The sequence below is a fragment of the Piliocolobus tephrosceles genome, chromosome 1 (assembly GCF_002776525.5).
Source record: "Piliocolobus tephrosceles isolate RC106 chromosome 1, ASM277652v3, whole genome shotgun sequence".
Taxonomy (NCBI): Eukaryota; Metazoa; Chordata; class Mammalia; order Primates; family Cercopithecidae; genus Piliocolobus; species Piliocolobus tephrosceles.
The window spans coordinates 204,202,097-204,220,038 of NC_045434.1; the positions used below are offsets into that span (position 1 = coordinate 204,202,097).

The following is a 17,942-nucleotide window of genomic DNA, read 5'->3' on the forward strand; positions in this document are numbered from 1 at the left end:
TGATCTTTTAGTAAAGATCCTCCTCTGAGGCGGCTCAGAGCTTTCCCCATGCAGACACTGGTTCCTGGGTCATGGAAAAGACCTAGCTGAGGGCTAGCACAAAGCACCATGGCCAGGCAGGCACTCAGAGGGCCCCCAGTGCCCTAGTCTGGCTAGACCAGAGCCAGGGCCCTATAGCTGAATAAGGAAGAACCGAGGATTTGGAGTGAGGCAGACCTGGGCGGTGGGGGTGTAAGGTGGGTCTCCCAGCTCTTCTGTCTTATAGGCGTATGACCCTGTGAATGAGATTTCACTTTCTTGAACTCTAGTTTCCTCAACTGCAAAGTGATAATATATCACAGGATTGTTGTGTCACTTACCTGTTGTGGTGTTGCAAACCATTCCAAAATTGACTGGCTTAAAACCACAGCTATCTATTTCTCTCACGAGCCTGTGGATTGGCCACTGGGGCTGGGTTCAGCCAGGTGGTTCTTCTGCCAGGCTTGGTTGGGTTCTTTCAGGTATCTGTGGTTGGTCAGTTGGTGGTCAGTGGCCTCACTCACTGGTTGGGGGTTTGGCTGGCTGTTGACTGGAGTAACTGGGGTCACTGGTCTGTGGATCTCTCATCATCCTACAGCCTAGGCTGGGCTTGTTCACCTGGCCGCAGTCTTGTGATTTCTAAGAGCCACGAGACAGCACATCCAATGCCCTAGCAATTTTCAAGCCTCTGCTTATGTCAAATTTGTTACTGCCCCATGGCGGGCAAAACAAGTCATGACCAGATTCAAGATGTAGAGAAATTGATGGGAAAGGGAGAAATTGGCCAGAGACAATATAAGTAAAGCTCCTATTAGCCTTGTGAGGGTTTTATAAATGTATTGACAATGATTACATGTCTCTCTTCCAGTTTTTTTTAGTGATAAAAAGGTAGGTGTTATAATTACTAATAATCATTAAATCAATTGGTATTAATTTTTGTGCAGGGTTCTGTCTCTATTTCCTCCTCTATGTCAGGAAGATAATCGCTCTGTGAGACAGTGATGTAGTGAGGGAAGAGTGAGGGAATGGCAGTAAAGTATTTGCACAGAGCCTGGTGAGAGGGACTCTGTTTATTATGGTATAAAATTTGCGTCTCCTCCCTGCACACAAAAAGGCAACGCAAATTTGATCGCTTTTTCATTTTTGGTTTTTTTGACCCATATCTCACTTTTCAAAAAACTCTAGGCTCAGAGCTGTTTGTGGAGACTTTCCTCAAGGCTATCCTTTCTTCTCGCTCCCTGAAGGTACCTCCTCCCTTTATGTTTCATCCTCCACCTTCTGCCCCAGCCAAGGGGCTGCTCCTGGCTGAAGCCACAGCTTCAGGGGGATCTGAAAGGCACCTTAGGGCCACAAGGCCCTTTCCAGTAAGGATTACAAAGATGGGAAGTGCTGGCTGCCTCTCTCTGTGGCCTTTAAGTATTTGCAGCTCAGACACAGCCCAGCATACTCCTAGTTCCCCCAAGTGGTGATTCCTCCCAATCTGTGAAAGAAGGGAGCCCCCTCCATTTCGCACCTTCTCAGGGTTCCCAGGGGCCTCTGAGCAGCTTCTGAAGCTCTGTAGCCCTGACTGACACCCCCTGGAAATTGCTTAATGCTTTCAGCCTGAGGAAACTCAAATCAGCCAGTCAGTCAATCCTGAACTACCCTGGAAGAGCAGAGTAGAGGCTCACAGTCTCAAAATCTGGATGGTCTAAAATATAAGTAACTTTAATGTTAAGCATCCCCTGCCCCAGACCTTCTGAGACACGAAGACGCTGCTGCAGCTTAATTCTCCACCTTCCTCCTCCAGGGCCAGGACAAAAGAGAGCAGGAGCTGGTGGGGGAGGTAAAAGAAAACCTCCTCTGAGCTGGCTTAGGGCAGCCCCGCTGCAGGAGATGACTGTTCTTCCAAGACCTACTTTAACAAATGTTTATTTTTATTTTACTTTTATTTTTATATATTTTTTGAGACAGGGTCTCACTCTGCCACCCAGGCTCGAGTGCAGTGGCATGATCTCAGCTCAAGGCAACCTCTGCTTCCCAGGCTCAAGTGATCCTCCCACTTCAGCCTCCCACGTAGTGGGGACCACAGACACACACCATCACGCCTGCCTAATTTTTGTATCTTTTGTAGAGATGGGATTTTGCCACATTACCCAGGCTGGTCTTCAACTCCTGGGCTCAAGCAATCCTTCTACCTGGGCCTCCTAAAGTGCTGGAATTACAGGCATGGACTGCAAGTAGTACAAGACGTACTTTAGAGCAGTTCCTGGGCTGGGAGCTTTCCCTGTATTATTTTGTTAGTTATCACAATATCCTCTTGAGGCTGGCAGTGGCAAACCCATTTTACAGATGCAGGTATTGAGGATCAGAGAATTTAAGAAAACGTCCTTCAAGTTCAAAGTTCAAAGATGGAGCACAGTTGATTGGTGTGGGTGGAGACAGGGTTGGAGGCAAGCCTGATGCTGGGTCCTGGCCTCCACTGCCTCAGAGGAGTGGAGAGAGTATAGCATGCAAGGTAGTAAGGCTGGATTCAAGCACTTTTTTTTTTTTTAGACAGAGTCTCACTTTGTCACCCAAGCTGGAGCACAGTGGCTCGACCTTGGCTCACTACAACTTCCGCCTCCCGGGTTCAAGTGATTCTCTTGCCTCAGTCTCTTGAGTAGCTGGGATTACAGGCGTGCACCACCATGCCCAACTAATTTTTGTATTTTTAGTAGAGACGGGGTTTCACCATATTGGTCAGGCTGGTCTTGAACTCCTGACCTCAACTGATGCTCCTACCTCGATTCCCAAAGTGTTGGGATTACAGACATGAGCTACTCTGCCTGGCCTCGGATTCAAGCACTTTTAACGAAAACAGAAGGTCTTTGGATTTTGCCATGAAGGCAAATTCCGTTAAATTCTCTGAGCCTCAGCTTTCTCACCCGTAAAATAGGGTTGTTGTGAGGATCAGTGAGGAGATGCATATAAAACATGCAGAGGAGAGCAGGGGCCCAGTGAACGTGGTGCCCCTGGATGGCCCCTCCAGCCAGCCTTGCCTCTCTCCCCGTGCGCTTCCAAGGACAGCTCTGTCCTATAGTCACAGAGGGGACAGGCCTCAGCCCTAGGCAAATGCTGTGGCTTCTATGGTTGTTTCAACAACTCTACTATTGCAGATGGGACCTAGACTGGCATTGTCTTGTAAATATTGATGAAGGCCCCAGATAGGGAGGAATAAGAAAACAAAGGACGTTTTATTTATGATAGAAAGAGAACCCAACAGAAAACAAAAATCTACAGACAGGCCCAACAGGAGGGGAGATGTTTAAATAAACCTTGGTACATTCACTCCATGGAATATTGTGCAACTATTGAAATGATGTTTACCCAGGATTTGTAATAACATGGGAAAATGCTTATTATAAAATGCTAAGTGAAAAAAGGAAGAAACTGAGTTGTATATTTAGCATAATCACACCTAGGCAAAAATCAAGCCAAACAAAAACTTTGCACAGAAGAAAAAGACCAGAGGGACACACAGCACAGTAGGGGGTGTCTTTGAGTGGCAAAATTGGGGAGATTTTTAATACCTTTCTCTATTTTTTTTTTCTGTAATGGGCATGGTTGGTTTAAAGTGGAAAGCGACCCAAATTTAATTTTTTGTTTGTTTGTTTTTCTGAAGAAGAAAGAATTCCTATTGGAAAAGCAAGAAGCCAAGTGACACAGATGTTACTCTGAGGCTAAGGGCAGGAGGCCAACAGACCCCAGGCTATTAAGTAAAGTAGAAATCTGAGACTCTGGCCCCATGAAGTCATCTCAGCTGCACCCCTGAGTATACGGTCTGCAACATTTTGGTAAGGACGCTGGCTCTCGCTCCTATATGTTGTAAATGTAGGTGTAATTGAAATTTTTCCTTTACACCAAAGGCTAAGCTAGAATAGCTGGGCCCCTGTCCTTCTTTCTACCCCCAAGACAGTGCTCCTTGGAAGCAGCCCTGCTCTCCCTGGTGGGCACAGCAAAGTCCTTCTGGCAGCAAGGCCACCCTTCTGGTTCCCTGAGCCAGTCCTGGTCTATGCATCTCCCAGATTTCCATTCAAGTCCCTGTTCAAATGTCATCCTATCAGGGAGGCCTGATCACATGATTTAAAAGAGCAACCACTTTCCTCCAGCACTCACCATCCCATGTCCCTGCCTTGGTTTTCTCCTTAGTGTATATGCAGCCTAGGTACTAGGTTCAATGTATTTCTTTTTAAAAGTGTCCATTTTCCTTTGCTAGAATGTGAGCTCCATTAAGGCAGGGATCTGCTGCATCTCCAGCACCTAGAACACTGCCCAGCCCAAATATTCTGTAAATGTTTATTTCAGGAGTGAAAGAACACATTATGACCATTTTTTTTGGTGTGTGTACATATTTAGTTTTATTGTAACAAAGCAACTTGTATACTTTTAATGTTTAAAACTGAGCATCATCTTTCCTTTCCAGTGAAACAAAAAGAAAACTTAAAAATGAACAGGAACAAAATTACAATAGAGAATGTCAATTCCAAATAAGATGCTACAGGTTCTGCTGATGCTCCCATTGAGTGGCAGGACTCAAGCCATCATTAGGAGAGAATTTATTTTTAAAGTGTCATCTTAAACTTTAAGCAAGGACCATTGTGCCCTCAGGGGGTCTTTCCAAGGTCTTGAGCTACCTTGTTCCACCCTGATGGCCCTGACCACATTCTTCCTGAAGCCCAGCTCTAGAGCCCCAGGCCAGCACATTGGCTGTAATCCACAGGTAGTGACAGCCTGGGACACTGTGTTGCAACACTTATGAAGCCATTGTGAGGGCTGGCCAGGAGAAGATACGATGACTGATGAATGATTTTGCCAGTGGAACCAAAAGAGAGGTGGATCAGATGGACTGTGTACTTCTCTTCCCAGCCCAGGCCCCAATCTCAGCTCCCCCTCTCATTACGAAGACCACACCCACCATGGGTTGGAGCCTGGAACACATTGGTCCGTCTTATCCCTGGAATCACTCCCCTAGTCTCTAACACAGGTATGCAATGGGCTTCGGAATGTTTCTCCAGAGTGGTCCTTGTTCCTCCTGGGCTTGGAACCTTTCCAGAACTTTACCTAGCTTGGGTGTTGCCTCGTCCTCTGCCTGGCCCTTCACTAGGGGTTGAAGGTTAGATCTGGGTCCACCTTCCCCCAGCTCCTATGTAGAGTTCTCCTCTCAAGCAAGTCCTTCCCCCAGTCCAGCAGCACAATGCTAGTGCCTTCTTTGAGTCTTGTCACTGAAGCCATTCTCCCCCAGCCCACAGGTCCCTTGGAGGTTCATGGCTAGTGTTGACACTGAGCTTGAACGTGAGACCTTGCCTGTGGACGGGGGTCACTCTCCCCAGAAGGCAGCCATGACCCCAGCTGACTTTCCCTTCCTGGTCTCTGATTTAGGAATAAATTCAGCTGCTTCATCTTTCGAGGCCCAGACCAGGGAAGAGGGGCGGGGGCGTGGGCAATGGCATCCTGTGGCCTCTGAGCTGCCATTGGCAGAGCCTGGCGCCCAAGCCCAGACTAGGGATGGTGGCCTTTGGTGGTCCAATGCAAGCTCTCCTCTTACATCCATGCCAACCTCTTTTTCATCTTTTGTTCCAGTCCTGCTTCTTCCAACAAGACCCACAGCCTGGACCCCAACAGCATCAGTGGACACAGGCTCTAGTTGGGACCACCTGGGAAACTGGGAGGCGCTTTCTCTTGGGGGCTCTCATTTATTCCCAGGGCAGATACGGACATGAATTGTCCTTCCCATTTTCAAGACAAGGACACTGAGGTCCAAAGCATCCTTATTTTCTTCCTTGTCAGGCTCTGCTCTGGTGTACCTCCCATCTCCCCTGGCTTCTGGCTGGGACCAAGAGCATCACTGCCTTCCCATCTTTCACTGTCTCCCTCAGAGGTGGAAAAAGGGCTGTGGCAATACACTGGGTCAGGCTCTCTCCCTTCCCTCCTGGAAGGACAGGTGCCTTCCTGAGGCTGGGGGTCTTCTTCATTCGGAGTTTATCAAACCCGATGTGAAAGGAGATCCAGTCTCTGGATGCTTCACTAGAATCTTCTAGTTCCTCGACTTGGTCATGGACCTGAAAATGTGAATGAGGCAAACCAGGTGACGGTACCTGGCAAAGGAGGGCAATTATGCTGTCACCCTGAAGTGCTGACTGGTGGTGGCTATCCCAGCTTCCAGACTAGAAGATGGCTACAGATCTGGGAATGCGTGCAATGGTCAGTAAACATGGGCAGGGCCAAGGAGCAGGGTGGTGCTTGGATCACATAGTTTCTTCCCTTTGCTGAGACCTCCGTGTATCCTCAGCAGACCTTCACCAGAAGATAGCTTTGTACAATGGGTGCTTCTCTTTCTTCCAATAAGGAGAAAAGTAAGGTGGGCTTTGGTACATTTTCTGGCAAGCAAGAATCTCCTAGGCTGGCCCCAGCTTCAGCTGTTCTACTTTTCAAACCACCACTCCCTCTGGCCAGGGCCCCTGGGGCTCCCTGGGCTCCTTCCTAGTCCTGCCCAAGTCACCTACCTCCATCTTTCCCACCTGTGTGTCCCCGTGCTTCTGGGAACTGTGGAGGTGGGGCCCAGTGGCTGATGTTTACCAGCGGGCACTGATGGCTCAGAGAGCCAACCCCTCTCCAGGGCAACCAGGGGAGGGCTGCTGGGGTCAACTGGCTCCTAGAATTGTGATTGCAATAAGGCTATGCCCCCTAAGCTTTTGTGGGGTCCTGGTGTATCCCCACAAGAATTCAGAGTTGAAGCGAGGGCGGTCATCCCTGAAGACATGAATGCCTTCTGCCTTGGAACACAAGCTCCTGGTCCTCTTTTCTGCAGTGGGGCCTCTGCAGCCCACGAAGGGTAAGACTCATCTAAGATCCCTCTCTCCCCAGCCAGGGGAGGAGAAAGGTCTGGAATTCACCTCTTGATGGCCACATTCCTGGGTTGCCTGGTGATTGCCTAGAAACGGTCTACAGAGATGGCTGGCGGTGGAGCCCTGTGGCCCCCAGCTTTGCATGAGGAGCTCAGTTGAGGGACTGCTAGACCCTGGTCTGAGGCAAATCGGGGGTGGGCAAGGTCAGGACAGTGGGCAGGAGGGTGCCCTGTGGGGCCGGGAAGCTCTGTAGCTCCTTGGGCACAAACCTGGGTGAGACAGAGTCTGCTAGGAAGCAGAGGGTGCTCCGGCGGCCCACGCAGTAGATGAGGTTGTCCACCACCGTGCACTGGAAGGCATCCGGGTAAGGCGTCCGGTACGTGGCACACTCGTACCAGAGCCGGGTGCTGGCGCTGCAGCGGTACACGGCGATACCCAAGCTGCGGTTGAGGTCAAAGCGGTAGAGAAAGCCATTGACCGCCACCATCTCGGCCGTGCGGTCCTTGCTGCCCCCGGTGGGGCAGGCCCACCATCGCTGCTCCTGCGCCGAGAAGCGGAGCAGCAGGAAGCGCAGCGAGCCGCCGGTGACGAAGATCTCCTTGGCACACGCCGTGGCCGTGTGCGCCAGGGCGAACGTGTCACTGGGGAGCGGCGGGGCAAAGTCCCAGCGGTCCAGGCGGGGGTCATATCGCTCCACCGAGTTCAGACACTCTCCGCCGATGGCGTACAGGTGCCCGTCCAGGGCCACCAGCCGGCAGTGCGGCCGGGCCTGGTTCAGCGGGCACACCTCGCTCCAGATCCCCGTAAGCGGGTTGTAGCAGAAGACGCGGCTGGAGGGCTGGTGCCCGGGGCCCTGGCAGCCGGACACCACAAAGAGATAATTGAAAAGACTGCAGATGGCACAGCCCCGGGACACGGCCTCGGGGGGCAGGCGAGCCAGCGGGCGCCAGACATCCTGCTCATCGTCATAGCAACAGAGGCCGCCCGAGTCTTCCTTGGGGCACACGTCAGCCACCACCAGGTACTGGCGGCCTTGGAGCCGGCGCTGCAAGATCAGCTCGCGCTCTGCCCCGCTCAGGCACCCGTAGATGTCCGGGCTGCGCAGCACCTGGAGGTAGTTTTCGCTCATCACCTTGTAGGCCGCCTCCTTCAGGGCCTCCAGGTTCTGCCTCTTGGCCAAGGTCAGCACCTCATAGCAATTGCCCAGATCCAGGCGGACCTGTGGGGCTGAAGCAGGGGTGAGCGGTACATGGAAGAAATTAGCCCCGGCCACCAGGTGCACATGGGGCTCCCGGCTGCTTCTGCCTGAGTCCGGCAGGGCGCCCGGGTCTGGGCAGGGTGGAGCAGGAAGCTGGAAGCCATCTGGCTGCAGCTGCAACTCTGGGTTCTCCGCTATCTGCAGGAGGCTCTCCTTCCGGCTAAAACCTCGGTTGGAGGGCGACGGCCCTGGCTGTGGGGAAGCGGCTCTTTCGGCTGCACCCTTTGTGTCACCGGCTTGGCCTCCCGAGGCTGCCCCTGTTCCCACGGACCCTGGCGGTGGCCTAGGAGATGGAACCTCAGTCAGGGCTGCTGTCCTGGGAGCCAGCCTGCCCTGGAAGATGGCCTGAGACGTAGATTCCACGTAGTAATCATACACCTTGCCCTTGAGCCTGGGCTCAACCCCCTCCACCTTCTGTATGAAATTCTCCTCCATTCGGACCCGGGCTATGGACGAGAAGGTATAGGAGGCGTTGGGGGCTCCCTCCTGCTGATGCAGGGTCAGGCCAACATCGGAGGCAGCCTGGAGAGCCCCAGGCTCTTCTCTGCTGACCCCTGTCACACGGGTGAAGACCCAGCTCTGGTTCATGTCACTGCTGCCTTGCAAGGGAGCCACGTGGTGGCAGTGGGGAGGTTCCAGTTGCCCTAGCCCTGGATGCTCAGGGGGTTTGCTGTCCTGCCATGGAGCAGGCTCACCACCGGCACAGGTGCCCTCGGCTGCTGCAAGGAGTCCAGCTGGGGAGCTGTGCGGTTCACTGCCCAAGCGGGGGAGATGGGGAGGGTCAGGGTTACCGCCAACAGCTGTTCTGGCTTCCTGGCCGCGGCAGCTAGGAGGCACCTGCTCAGAGTCCGAGCCCTGCCCGCCCCGCTCCTCACCTGAGCCTTTTCTCTGGGGCTTCCTCTCTGTGGAAGTGGCCCCCGTGACCAGGACACAGGGGCCTCTTGGATTCTCCCAGCTGCAGCCCTGTGGTGCTTCAGATCCCTTGCTGCTCCTCCGGCGTCTTGGCCCCCTCTGCAGAGCCCCGGGAGAAGCCTCCTGTGCAGCTGGCTGCCCTGAGCCCTCTGCTTCCTCCTTGGCTTCCGCCTGGGCATTCCCACCCCACCTCTGGGCTGGGGCAGGCCTTGACTTGTACAGCCGGTAGGCCACAGTCACCAGGAGTAGGGCAGCAGCCGACAGCACCACCTTGCCCGTCAGCTGCATATCCAAATGCCAGTCCTGGGCCTCTGCTCCTCTGGGGAACATGCTTCTCCAGCCAACCTGGGGCTGAGGAATGCCAAGAATGTGATTAATAATTGCCCAGTAGGGACCAGTTCCTGGGTCCTGCCGAGCGGAGGGGAGGGAGTTCTGGGCTGGCTTTGGCTGGTCAGCCGAGGAAAGGAGTCAGAGCAAAGGTGACTTTGAGCTGCAGAGGGTGGCTGCTGGGGCCCAGAGCTGGCAGATGCCAGTGGCTGGCCTCCTTTGATGCTTCCCTGGTGGTGGGGGTGGGGGGCCTGCCCAGGGGCTGAGCTTGTGATCGGCCACCTGAGCCAGCTCTGTGGCCAGCAGCTAGGGGATGTTAGGAGTATCCAGTGGGCATACAAAGAAGGAGGAAGCTCTTAACCAAACAGTCACCCGATGCCAGGAAATGCACGGGGTTGGTTATTCTTTATGTGTGTGCTTTATTTTCTCTTTTGCAAATCCACTGGGCTCGGAGGCTTGGGTGTGTTGACTCGTGGACAGGTGGAGCCCCAGTAGGCGTGGATGGGGTCATTCTTATGAGGTCTGCTGGTCCTTGCAGTGGGGTCAGCTTTATGCTGGCCAAGCAGGGGACAGGAACGTGGCAGTGGAGTCTGGAGCCAGGGCATGCAGCCAAGCCACCTGACCCAGCCCTTGAGTGCCTCTGCCCTCCTTCCCTGCCTGACAAGTTTATTAAGAGAAAACAGCCTTTCTGAGAACAGTGGGGAAAGACATTACATTAGTGCTCAGATCAGGGTTAGATGTGGATGCATCTTCTCTTTTAAAACCAGACAATCTCCTATGGTGAAAGACTGAGGGAAGACTCGCATCTCCCAGACCCCCCTCACCATCTTCCCTCCCCTATCACCGGTGCTGTGGGTCCTGGACCCAGACTACCTGGCTCTGCTACTTACCAACTATATGACCTTAGGCAAGAGATCTCACCACTCTTTGCTTCGTCTGAAAAAGGAGGATGACAGCATACGTACCTCATCAGGTTGTGGTGAGAACTAAATGGGCTACTAGAAATAAACACTGGGGCAGAGCCCCCCCGTCATGAAAGCTTACTAAATGTGAACTATTCTCCCCTTCTCCCTCCTCTTCCTCTTTCTTATCATTGGCACCAACATCGCTAGTATCAAGTGTCATCAGAGGACCTTCCAAAGCACAGAACTAATTCTACCCTTTTCCTCACCAAGGTCCTCAAAGAGTCCCCAAGGTCCTGTGCAGGGGTCTCAAACTCTTGCTGCCTATGGGGGCTGGCAGGTAAAGTGAACAAGTGAGGACCCCTGTCCGCCCCACCCCGATGGTATCAGGTCAGTAGCACAGCATTGCCTCACCCTCCCACTGTTTCAGGGAAGCTTAGAATCCCGGTAGTGACATCATCACTCTCAATTTTAAAATCTTGGCATCTGATTCAAAAATGAAACTGAAAACCACTCTGTGGGCCATAGGAAGCACACACATGGGAGGAATTTGGCTTTAAAGGCTGTGACTCTAGGAGACAATCCTGACTCCCTATGCCGACGTTCACAACCCTCTATGTACCAGCTTCGGTTTACTCTTCCAAATTCATCTCCTGATCACTGCCTAGCAAACCGGGCTCAGGGTGACTTCTTGCAGGGAAGGGCTGGGGGACATCCCTCTGTCCCATCAGAGTTGGGTGAAAGGCTGTGTCTGGGTCTTCTTTCCTGGTGCCTTCATCCGTCCAAGATCACCTTTTCTTCCTTTGGGTTTCGTGTTCTCTGATGCTCCTCTTTTAGCCTTGGCCACAGCTGCCTTATCATAAATTGCATTGTGTGCAAGATTTGGTCTCCTGCTGCATTCCAAGTCCTTGAGGACAGGCTGTAGCTGGCTCAGCTGTGGACCCTAAACCTATGTGGGGCTCTGCATGATTTGGGACAGTAGCCAACAGGGATTGTCTTTACACTGAGTGGATTGGGGTGGACTCTCGGGATGAAGCTCATTTCATCTCATCTCATGCTCACAGCTGCTTTGGGGAGAGACACGATTGTTATCCCCATTTGACAGCAGAGGTAACTGGACCTCCAATATTATGTCAGCTGGCTTGTAAATGGGGACTCAAAGCCTTGTTTGCAGAGTCCAGAGTTTTACAGGCCTGACTTCATCCAGCAGATGTGACCTCTTAGGAAGTCAGGTGTCCTCAGCCTGTCCCACTGGTGACTGTCAAGAGGGGTCCCCTGAATTCCCTTTCTTTCCATCCTGGTCAAAAGAGTGCCTATCAATGCAATGTGCACAAGGATCATGAGGGGTGCTTGTTAGAGATGCAGCTTTCCTTCCTTCCTTCCTTCCTTCCTTCCTTCCTTCCTTCCTTCCTTCCTTCCTTCCTTCCTTCCTTCTTACCTTCCTTCCCTCCTTTTTAACTTACTCTCTCTCTCTCCCTTTCTCCCTTTCTTTCTTTTTCTCTTTCTTTTTAGAGACAGAGTGTCGCCCAGGCTGGAGTGCAATGGCACCATCTTGGCTTACTGCAACCTCTGCCTCCAGGGTTCAAATGATTCTCTTGCCTCAGCCTCCCATGTAGGTGGGATTACAGGCATGTACTACCACTCCCAGCTAATTTTTGTATTTTTAGTAGAGATGGGATTTCACCATGTTGACCAGGCTGGTTCTTTTTGTTGTGGTTTGGTTTTTTTTTTTTTTTTTTTTTGAGACGGAGTCTCGCTCTGTTGCCGGGGCTGGAGTGCAGTGGCCGGATCTCAGCTCACTGCAAGCTCCGCCTCCCGGGTTTATGCCATTCTCCTGCCTCAGCCTCCCAAGTACCTGGGACTATAGGCGCCTACCACCTCGCCCGGCTAGTTTTTTGTATTTTTTTAGTAGAGATGGGGTTTCACCATGTTAGCCAGGATGGTCTCGATCTCCTGACCTCGTGATCCGCCCGTCTTGGCTTCCCAAAGTGCTCGGATTACAGGCTTGAGCCACCGTGCCCGGCCTTGTTTTTTGTTTGTTTGTTTGTTTGTTTTTGAGACAAAGTCTCACTCTGTCACCCAGGCTAGAGTGCAGTGGCACGATCTTGGCTTGCTGTAGCCTCTGTCTCCCAGGTTCAAGCAATTCTCCTGTCTCAGCCTCCCGAGTAGCTGGGACTACAGGTACACACCACCACGCCCAGCTAATTTTTGTATTTTCAGCAGAGATGGGGTTTCACCATGTTAGTCAGGCTGGCTTCAAACTCCTGACCTCAGGTGATCCACCTGCCTTGGCGTCCCAAAGTGCTGGGATTACAGATATGAGCCACCACGCCAAGCCAGGGATGCAAATTTTTAAGCTTTACCTTCTAGATGTCCTGATTCAGTGGGCTGGGTGGGTCCCAGGAAACCTCCATTTTTAACAATCATCTCGGGAGCTTTCAGTGAGTCTAGGAATTAAAAATAAGTTAGCTTTTCTACTTGTCTGCTGAAAATTCCTGTTCATTCTTGGGTGGTGGGTGAGCAATTCCTTTCAAGTTACATAATCAGTTCCTCTTGGTTACATACTCAAGGTGGGTAACAGAATGGGAATGAAGTCCTGGGTGCTTTCTATAAGTAAACTTATTTAATTTTCCCAGTAATCTGGAGAGGTAGTTATCATTGCCCCCATTTTACAGATCAGGAAATTAAGGCTAAGAGAGACAATGCCAATGGACTGAGAGTGACAAATCCTGATTTATAATGTTTCTTGCTGCACAGCCCATTGTCTTCATCTAGAACCTAGAGAATGAGGTATTTGGGGCAATACAAATGATTTTTCCATGGGTTAAAAATGCTTTGTTGAGGCTGATGAGGGGCCAGGCTACCATTCCACTGGTAGGGGTATGAAGCTCATCCCATCTCATGCTCACAGCCCGTTTGGGGACAGACATGAATGTTATCCCCATTTGACAGCAGGGGTAACTGGACCTCCAAGATTATGTCAACTGTCTTGTAAATGGGGCCTCAAAACCTTGTTTGCAGAGTCCAGAGTTTTACAGACCTGCCTGACTTCATCCAGCAGATGTGACCTCTTAGGAAGTCAGGTGTCCTCAGCCTGTCCTACTGGTGGCTGTCATATGTCATATGTCTTCACCCTTGGAGAAGGGGAGACATATGAAATGCCCCCTTGGTGAGATGTGACCTCGCATTGTCCTCTCAGATACCACCAAGTTCGAAGGGTCTCAGCCCCTCTGACTGCTGCTTCCCATTTATTCTGATAAATGCTCTGTTGTTTCCCAGAGCCCTCTCTCTGTGGCTCCAGCTTAAACTCTTCAAGTCAAACAATCAGCATTTCCATTTGAAAAGCTCCTAGGCACTGGATGTGCCCGAATCAGCCTTGGGGTGTGGGGAGGTGGGAGGATCACTGTGAGCAGAAGACAGTCCAAGCCCCGGGGGAACTTATTATGTCCCTGGTCCAGAAGACAGGGCATAAGCCTGAGATATGATCAAGCTGCCATACATCACAAAGGAGAGATGAATGAGGTGGTTTATCAGAATAGAGGTCAGGAAAAAGGATTCCAGAAAGCAGTGTTTGGAATTGGGTATTGATAAAGAAAGGAAGAGGCACAGACTGATTGATTTATTGATTCAAAAAACATTTACAAGATGCCTACCATGTACCAGGCCATGTGTTGGGATGTCATAGGTTAAGGAGACCGCCTTGGCTCCTGTGCCTATGAAGACTGTGGTCTAGGAGACACCAGGCGGGGAGATGGTGAGGGTGCGGATGCTGGTTTGGGAGAACTTCTGTGGGAGTTTGGAACAGGAGTCCCCGCACCAGGCTAGGAGGGGATGGTGTGGAGATGGCATTTGATGTGTTGGGAATGGCGGAAATAGCACGGGGAAACGTGAGAACAACAAAGCCTGGAGACCTCCAGGTTGGAGCTTGGGGCTGGGTGCAGGGTGAGGGGTGGGGCCAGATGTCCCCGATTTGATCCCTGGCTTGGCACTTCCTGTGACCTTCCCTTGTTTGAGGGCAGAAGTAATGCCTGTGAAACAGCTGAGCATAGAAGATGCCTTCATTAAATGAGGCTTCCTGCTGTCTGCCCTGCATTCTAGTTCTCAGTGAACACAGTCATCTGACAGTGTGTAAAAATGGAGGTTGTGTTATTATTCAGCTCTGGCGAGGCCCACAGATCAGGAGGTGACTGCCACTGAAAGGTGGTTTTTTACTCACTGGTCCCAAGAGAAGGGGGCACCAGGCAGGACCACGTTGGGAAGCACTGGGTCAATCAAGGCAAGAGGGAGTGAGGCAGAAGCGTGGGTGAGTGAGGCTTTATGATGGTTTTTGCAGGAAGGAGAGAGAGAGGCAGGGTAAGCAGGATTCAGACTGGCTAGTTGGAATACTTTCAGCAGGCTCAGGGCTGGCTGTCTTTAGTTGTCTGGTACCTGGGCCTGGGGAGATTAGAGATGGGGAATACTGGCCCAGAGTAAGAGAGGCCTTGGGAATCTGATGAAGGAGGTGGTTGGGGGATATGTGCTCTGGAGATTGGTTTGCATGTGAGAGATACACTCTCGGGTAAGCCACTTGCTATTTCTAGGAACTAGCTCACCCTGGGAGGGGCAGTCTCTCCTGGTCAGAGAGGCCCTAGATGTGAAACATCAAGGATATAGAAAATAGGAAAATAGGCTGGGCGTGGTGGCTCATGCTTGTAATCCGATTACTTTGGGATGCTGAAGTGGGAGGATCACTTGAGCCCAGGAGTTCAAGACCAGCCTGCGCAACAGAGTGAGACCCCATCTCTATAAAAACATTTAAAAAACTAGCCGAGCACAGTGGCATATGCCTGTAGTTGCAGCTACTCGGGAGGCTGAGGTGGGAGGATCGCTTGAGCCCAAGAGGTCAAGGCTGCAGTAAGCCTTGATTGCACCATCATACTTTTGCCTGGGCAACAGAGCAAGATCTTATCTCAAAAAAAAAAAAAGAGAGAGAGAGAGAGATGAAAATACAGTTAATACAGAGAGACAGAAGAACAGACAAGAACAGGAATTTTGTGGCCCCTGACAGGCAGACGTCTTCCTTGCAGGGCAGCTGGGAAGTGAGCTTTAGTCTCTACCCTGAGGTCTCATTCCATCCGGCAGGTGAACATGACGCTCCTGCTAGTTGACTTCAAACTCCATAAATTATAGCTTTTTTTTTTTTTAAGTCCCTGTTTGGAAAAAGTGAAATGAACAAATAAAGACAGGAGCGAAATTAAAAGATAATTGGAAGTCTATATTGGGCTTCTGTGAATGTGCGTGCCTGCCACCAATCTGGTCTCTCTGTGCGGGCAGGATAAATTGAGAACTCCTCGGTTGGCTCAGGGGGTGGATAAAACAGTCAGAGACAAATGCGTGCCATGCAAATAAAGAGGCCCATCTCTGTGTGATTAGCTTTGTGTTCCATCGTGCCAGTCCCCTCGCCAGTCAGCTTGTTCTAAGGGGCTGCGTTTTCCAAGGTGAGGTCAGACTCCAGGTAGGTGTGTCAGGTAAGGCCTTGAGTGGAGGGCAAGAGGCTGAGAGGACATGGGTGTGAGCACCTGGGGAGAGGAGAGATAGATCCTGAGGGGTGTAGATGTCAGAGAGAGAGGTGGGTGGCCTTGTACACACATATACACACATGCACTCGTGCACGTGTACACAAGTACAAGTAGATATCCACACCCACACGCATACCCACACATCTCACCTTTTGAGTCCAGGAGGGTTCAGTGATAACTGGATTCTGGTTTGACCAATGGGGAGACTGAGGCCGAGAGAGAGAGAGAGAGACAGAGAGAGTCCAGTCTAGCTGTGACTAGAATACAGGGCACCTGGCTGGGTCTGGGTGTTGGAGGAGGTAAAAGATTAATTCCTACTCATTCAAAAGGTGCTCAGTAAGTATGTGGCATAGACTTTTCTTTTTTTTTTTTGAGACAGAGTCTTGCTCTGTTGCCCAGGCTGGAGTGCAGCTGCATGATCTGGGCTCATTGCAACCTCTGCCTCCTGGGTTCAAGTGATTCTCCTGCCTCAGCCTCCCGAGTAGCTGGGATTACAGGCAGGTGCCACCACACTCAGCAATTTTTTGTATTTTTAGTAGAGATGGGGTTTCATCATGTTGGCCAGGCTGGTCTTGAACTCCTGACCTCAAGTGATCCACCCGTCTTGGCCTCCCAAAGTGCTGGGATTAGGTGTAGTCTTTATCACTCACACAGGGGGCCTCTCTTGATAAACTCTCCTGGATGTGTCTTGGGGTTTTTCACATCCCAGTGCTGCAGCCCCAGCTAGGGTGTGGTGCACCATCCATACTGGTTGTTAAAATGCTGAAAAGTTTTCATTCCAGTTGATAAATAGGCACTGACCCAACCCCAGCAGCCTGGCTGGCACTCCCCCAGGACCCCTTCAGACCTCCCCACTACTTATGAACTATAAGCCGATGCTTGGCATTGCGAGGGTCCTCCACACCCTGCCTTATTCAGTTAGATCAGTCCCATGCATTACATGGTGGTGAATGTATTGAATAGCTCTCCGCCTCTGCCTCCCCCAGGCCCCTGTTTTGTTCTGTCTAGGGAGATGCTGGTGCAGGAGTAGCTACTCTGATGATGTTAACTCAGTCGGGATTCTGAGGCTGCAAAGGTGAGGCCAAACCGGTACAGCAGTGGACCGTCCATGAGGAATACCACCTGCTGAGACTGGATAGGAGCTCATTCCAGGGCATCTCATCACGCCATCCATTCACACAACCTCAACAAATAGCTGTCACAGTTATTAAGGGCTCAGCAATTGACCAGTCACTTTGATTCTGCTATCCTGTGTGGCTATCATCCCCATCTTACAGGAGAGGACACTGAGGCTTCCTGGAGGCAACGTGACCTCCTCGCCCAAGCTCGCAGCCTGTGAATGGCATGCAGGGGGTGCTCACACAGTTTTCTCTTTGACCTTGGAACCTACTTCCATCCAGCTTGCCCTGCTGCCTGCTGCTGAAGTTCACCTCCTTGGAATCCAGGGGAGAACCAGTATTGTTCCCCAGAGAGACACGTTACTCTTGCTCCTTTATGTTCTGGATAAACAGAAACCAGGGGCAGGTGGTGTCAGGATTTTGGAGGGGGAGAGGCATACTGCAGCTGCCAGGAAGGGGGTCTGGCCTAGAAATGGAGTTTCAAAGATTTGGGAGTGCCAAGGGCATGAAGAAATGTCCTACTTACGATTGCCACCACACAGATCATTAGGAAATGGAATAATAGCATGAGCTTCGTGCCTGTGAATTTGATGGGGAAATTGAATGTGAAACGATTCGTGGGTGCTGTTTGAGATGGCAGAATGCATCCTGATTTTTTTTCTCCTGGGGTGGAAGGAGTTGCAGAGCAAAGGGAGCATCCTGAGGTTTGAACATGTGGGAATGACCTTCTATCTCCCTGCATACCGAGACAGACTTTCACAGAGCGCTCAGAGCCAATAGTAATAGTAACATAAATATGAATAATAGTAATTACTAATTACTAATATTAGTAAATGCGGGCCAGTATTTACTAATAGCAAATTAGTGTTACTAAATTGTTTTAGTATTCTTCTCTCTCCTCCTTTGCCATACCCCAATATTAGTATTCACTAATATTAATAGTAACTAATAAATACTGGCCAGTATTTTCTAATAATTAGCTT

General features: G+C 51.1%; 1 protein-coding gene across 2 annotated transcripts; it reads right to left on the bottom strand.

Moving 5' to 3' along the window:
• Nucleotides 1-4,321: 4,321 nt before the first annotated feature.
• On the bottom strand, nt 4,322-9,514 carry KLHDC7A (kelch domain containing 7A). Of its 2 annotated transcripts, XM_023219860.1 has the most exons (2): nt 7,154-9,514; nt 4,322-6,370 (listed from the first exon to the last, which is right to left on the bottom strand). In XM_023219860.1, exons 1-2 carry the CDS (start codon nt 9,382-9,384, stop codon nt 6,325-6,327), a joined length of 2,277 nt encoding a protein of 758 aa, XP_023075628.1. In that variant the 5' UTR covers nt 9,385-9,514; the 3' UTR covers nt 4,322-6,324. The 2 variants fall into 2 exon arrangements, with proteins under 2 accessions (XP_023075628.1, XP_023075627.1); XM_023219859.1 differs by having other exon boundaries at nt 4,369-9,514.
• Between the last annotated feature and the right edge of the window lie 8,428 nt (nt 9,515-17,942).

Excerpts from the sequence above, each read along its gene's own strand:
- KLHDC7A (XM_023219859.1), bottom strand. The coding sequence starts at position 9,384 with ATGTTCCCCAGAGGAGCAGAGGCCCAGGACTGGCATTTGGATATGCAG.